General features: G+C 36.1%; 1 protein-coding gene across 1 annotated transcript; it reads left to right on the forward strand.

Moving 5' to 3' along the window:
• The first annotated feature begins 2,363 nt into the window (after positions 1-2,363).
• On the forward strand, positions 2,364-2,702 carry LOC118001401 (60S ribosomal protein L38-like). Its single transcript, XM_034991496.1, has one exon. It carries the CDS (start codon positions 2,424-2,426, stop codon positions 2,634-2,636), a length of 213 nt encoding a protein of 70 aa, XP_034847387.1. The 5' UTR covers positions 2,364-2,423; the 3' UTR covers positions 2,637-2,702.
• Positions 2,703-5,653: the final 2,951 nt, after the last annotated feature.

Below are 5,653 nucleotides of genomic sequence, written 5' to 3' on the forward strand. Positions count from 1 at the left end.
CTAATTAGATATTCTTTACTGCTTTTCCAACTCTGAATTTTGCTTATATCTCATCATATACCCTTCTATCATGCAACCGAACTTATGAAGAATAGAAGTTGCTTGCTAAAATTTCTCTGAGCAATATATGTAGAGGACGGGTATCTCTTGCAATTGATATCATCTAAAGTGTTGGAGCTGGTGATCTGAGGAAAGTCAATTATAAGTCCTGCTAAACAAATAGAAATAAGTCACATTTCATTTAAGAAGCATTTTTATATACATTTTCACAAACAATCCTCAATACAACTACATTGGATAACAAGAATAGGTATTTCCTTTATCTTTCAAATAAGAAAAGAGAGGATTGGAGAATTTAAATGACTTGCTCATTGTCCCCCATCTAATGCCTAGATGAGCAAAATTTGCCAGCCATGTTCTAATTCAGAGCTCTTCAAACCATGCCAGTCTTCTTCCAAAACATACACTTTGAATTACTTAAAAAAAAAAAAAAAAAAAACTGCAATAGGAATGTAAAGTGATGGATGGCAGTACAAAAATGACTATTGAATCATACCAATAAATGACTATTGAATCATACCAATAAAGTAGAGTTCTATGAAGTAGGAAAACAAAACACACCCCATAGAAACAATATATGATGAAGAAGCCACCTCCACTGCTGTAGTCCACACCAAAACACCAGTCTCACATGCAAGTATGAGGCATGCAGTGCACGTTGAGTTTTCTGTTCAGCTCCTGATTAGAGACACCGCATTTTTCTTTTCTAGGAGAAAGTATAATGATAAAACTATTAATATCTTTCTAATTAAACATCTTCAAAATAAAAATACATTTACAAATTGTACATTTTAAAAGTTATACTTTTTTCTTATCATACTTGAAGCTTTGGATATTCCAGATGACAACAAAAATATTAATTATTTCCAAAAAACTGTATTTTTAATGATTTAGTTTTCACTTTTTTCTTCATGTTTCTCACACTCCATCTGGTTTAATGCATTCAATGTCCTTTTCCTTTTTGCCAAGTTCAAAAAAAATGCACATGCACCACTCTGCATCTTCAAAGCATTTTACAAACACTACCAAATTGGAATTCTTTAGTGGTTTAAAATTAGCTCCTTCTTATTTTTCTCATGAGCCTCTAACATGCCTCAGTAAATGATTTTTCTTCTGTTGTTTCAAAAAAATTTGTTTCCATATTTAAGTAAATATTATTTGTATGTCATCCAGCATGTATTAGAGCATTTATGTAGTCCAGGCTTTTAAGGAAAAAAATTAAGAAATGGCGAATTCTTGCTTTTATTCTGCCTGTGAAGTTTAACATTGGTTTACCACATTCTATGTGTCAAGCACTGTGTGGCTGCAGTGTATTTTAACAAAGAAAAGGCAGCGAGTCTCTACCTTTTAGGAACTCATGATTGTTGGCGAGACAGGTACATGAGTACCTCATTTCACTAAAGGCAGACAGATGAGTTCTAGCTAACAATGACGGCATGGAAGACTAATACTTCCTAAATCCTTATTGTGTGCAAGGCCTTTTCTAAAAGCTCTTCAACACAATTAACTCAGTTAATACAAACAAACTACAGGAAACAACAAAGTACTATGGATTTATGGTGGGGGAGATAGAAATTAATTTCAACTGCTTGTCTAATATTTGGCCAAATTTGTGAGCATTTCAAATGCTTCTCAAATAATTTTTTCTTTCGTTGCCTCATACAATGGTCTTATCAGCTAGTTTTATGCCATATTTTTCCCCCCATTTAAATTTATAGTTCATAAAACCTCTGCTATGGGCTGAATAGTGCCCCCGCCCACCAAATATTCATATGGAAATCCTAACCCCCAGTGCCTGAGAATGTAATTCTATTTAGAGATAGAGTCTTTAAAGAAGTAATTAACTTAATCTGAGTTCATTAGAGTGGGCCCTAATCCAACATGACAGGTGTCCTTGTAAGAAGAGAATATTTAGACACAAATACCCATCTAAATAAATAAATAAATAAATAAATAAATAAATAAATGGGAAAGACCATGGGAGACACAGGAGAAGATTGCTACCTACAAGCCAAGGAGAGGGATTTCAGTTGGAACCAGCGCTGCTGACACCTTGATCTAGGCCTTGTAGCCTCCAGAACCATGAGAAAATAAATCCTATTGTTTAAGCCACCCAGTCTGTGGTTCTTTGTTATGGCAACCTGAGCAGATTAAGTCACTCTACATTGTATATGTTTCCTGTAAGACTTTCCACCATACTTACTTCTATTTTATTTACATCTCGTATTTTTAAAATAATCCTTTGTAAAAAGGACACAATATTTCTTTCTTTCTTTTTTTTTTTAAAGATTTTATCGCTTTTCCGTCCTCCTTTCTCGGCGCTTGCTGTGCCGGCCGCGCGCTCCCCTGCGCCTCCTGTAGCCATGCCTCGCAAAATCGAGGAAATCAAGGACTTTCTGCTTACGGCCAGGCGGAAGGACGCCAAATCCGTCAAGATCAAGAAAAATAAGGATAATGTGAAGTTTAAAGTGCGGTGCAGCAGATACCTTTACACCTTGGTCGTCACGGACAAGGAGAAGGCAGAGAAACTGAAGCAGTCCCTGCCCCCAGGTTTGGCAGTGAAGGAGCTGAAGTGAACCTGGCCCACTGATTTGAACTGTATTAAAGTTTTAAAAATTCTAAAAAAAAAAAAAAAAAAAAAAGATTTTATCTATTTGTTTGAGAGAGAGTGAGGGAGAACGAGAGAGCACAAGAGGGGGGAGGGGCAGAGGGAGAAGCAGGCTCCCCACTGAGCAGGGAGCCCAATGCGGGGCTCGATCCCGGGACCCTGGGATCATGACCAGAGCTGAAGGCAGATGCTTAACCAGCTGAGCCACCCAGCAGCCCCCAAAAGGACACAATATTTAAAAACAAAAATTTAAAGGGGAAACTCAGACCCCATAATGGCATTACCAGGCCACCAACACATTGAGTGACCTTAAACCACTCACATGGAAAGGGCTGTTGTACATTCCCAGCCCTGATGGTAGAAACAAAAGCTTATTTGACCTTTAAAAAGTTTAAATAACAAATAGATAAAATTTACATATCATAAGAAAGCATTTATTTAAGAGTTGGAAAAAGAAATCACATGGTCTCTTGTCCTTTTCCAACTCTTACTTCTAAGTGATATAGTTCATATGATTTTTGAGACTACGCATTTTTCTAAGGCATTGATATTAGTTGTGAGAGTGGCCTGGGCCAGGAAAATAAATATTTTAAGAAAGGGTGTATAGAATCAAAAATTATATAAATTATTATTAGAATTATTTTTCTTTTAATTCGGAGCACTTACTGAGGTAGGAGGGAGTGATTAAAAGTCACTCTTGTTTGCTTTGGACTCTCAGAGGTCTTCAAATTAAATACTCTCATAGCCTATATTCTGAGACTTGGGCCTGAACAGAAAATACAAAATATGTCTGCTTAGCATTCAGAGGTTTCAGTGATGACAAATATTATTAATAAATAATATTAAATTATTTATTTTTTCTGTTTCAAGCACCCCTTCCATAAACAATTAGTGCTTTGTTTGCCTCTTTCTTGGCAGGGGTTCCAATTCCTACCATCTCTCCCTGAAAACTGGCATGGCACAGAATACTACAGCTCCTAAACTTGTCCTAAAGGAAATGCTTTGCTTGTGTGTGCATGCCAATGATTCTACTCACCTGAAACATTTCAGCTCCTTTTTTCTCTTTTCTTTATTCTCCAGAGAATATATTTTTAATTATTATTAATTATAAACCTTTTTTTGAACTATAATAGGCCACAAAAGTACATAAATTCAAAATTTATTTTTTAAAATTAATAATCTATTTAATCTAGATTTACAAATTTACTGCTCTGAGGTTAAATATTTTTCTTATAATTTTTCAAGCTCCTTTGTATTGTCCTTGTTTCTCTTTTCATGTCTGACAATTATTTGTGTACCTTTTTATCTTGGTCATATTTACTAAAGTATCGTATTAATCTTTTCAAAATACTGGCTTTTTTTGGTTTTTATTCATCAATTTTTCATTTTCTGTTTTCTAGTTAGTTGGTTTATGCCTTCATTTACATTAGCCTTTTTTTTTCTATTTTATGTTCATTTTGTTTTGTTTCCCTAGATTCTTGTCTTAAAAGCATAGATCATTTATTTTCAATTCTCTCTTTTTTAAATATTTTATTTATTTATTTGAGAGAGAGAGAGCAAACAGGAGTGAGGGAGAGGGCCAGAGGGAGAGGGACAAAGGGAGAGGGGGAAGCAGACTCCCCACTGAGCAGGGAGCCTATCCCAGGACCCTGGGATCATGACCTGAGTGGAAGGCAGAAGCTTAACCGACTGAGCCACCCAGGCGCCCCTTTAATTCTCTTTTTAAGAGAATTAAACTTAAGTTCATAGAGTTTCTTCTCAGTTTTGCTTTATATTCCCTTAGTTTTGTTATATAACGCTTTTCATTTGTTTATTTAGCTCTGAATAGTTTACAAGTTCCATATTGATTTTCACTTTAACCTAATAATTATTTGGTTCTGTGTGTGTGTTTGCACACATGTATGTGTTTAATTTCCTTCTATATGGAGATTTTTTGAGTAGTGCAATTTCTTGTAATTGTTGATGAATAAGTAAATGTAGCCTGTATAATATCACCTTTATGGAATTTGCTGACATTTTCATTGTGGTCTAGCGCATGATAAATTTTTGTGGCTGTAGTCTGTGTGCTTGAAAATGATCTGTAGTTTCATATGCGTGGTACAGTCTTCTTTGTACAGCTATTCAGTCAGGCTGGTTAAGTGCCTTACACAACCCCTCCATATCCCTCCTTATTAGTGGGTGGTTTCTTGGTTGGTTTCTGAGAGAGGGATGTGTAGCCTCTCACTGTGATTATGAATTTGCCCATTTTACTCTGTAGGGCTATAGTGTTTGCTTTACATATTCCCCTCTGTGGCACTCCAGCCAACCAGCTTGTTGGTTGTCCATGGCTCTGTGGCTCCCAGTGTCTATTACTGAGATGATGAAGCAGGTTTGCTATTTCTCACATCCAGTGACACAATTTCTCTTGCACATTTTGCATTCTTCTGTTTTCAGGATTTCTTTACATGTTCCGGTCCTCTGAGAGTTCTCTCTTGCTTTTGAGCATTAAGCATGTAAAAAGTGAAAGAGGTGAGAGAAGAGGCTAAATAAAGCATTTGCTCATTTCAGTCCTTTTGAGATTGAGTTTAAGAGTTACTCTAAAACGCCTCTGATGGCCTCTCTTCCATTACCCCAGCGTCCCCTCTGATGCTGCTCCTTGTCTCAACTTTCTAACCCCACCAATCTTGTTTTAGTTTCTCAATGCAGAAAGTTCTTTCCTGACACATAACTTTTACACATCAGTGTTCTCTGCCTGGAATTGCCATTTTCTCTATAACTTACCTATTAACCATACTTACTCTTCAGGAATCAGGCTAAATGGCACTTACTCAGACACTTGTTGGATAATCTAATATAAATCAGTTCTACTTCCTTGCAGTACCCATACTTTTTGGGTAGCACCCTTTAAAACCATGTATTTTTAAAAATCTGATTATTTACTTGTTTATTCCTTCTTCCCAATTAGTTTCAAACCCTAATTGTACAGGGGCTATATCTATTTGTTCC

This window comes from Mirounga leonina, unplaced genomic scaffold (assembly GCF_011800145.1).
Source record: "Mirounga leonina isolate KUSES-001 unplaced genomic scaffold, KU_Mleo_1.0 Mir_53, whole genome shotgun sequence".
NCBI lineage: Eukaryota > Metazoa > Chordata > Mammalia > Carnivora > Phocidae > Mirounga > Mirounga leonina.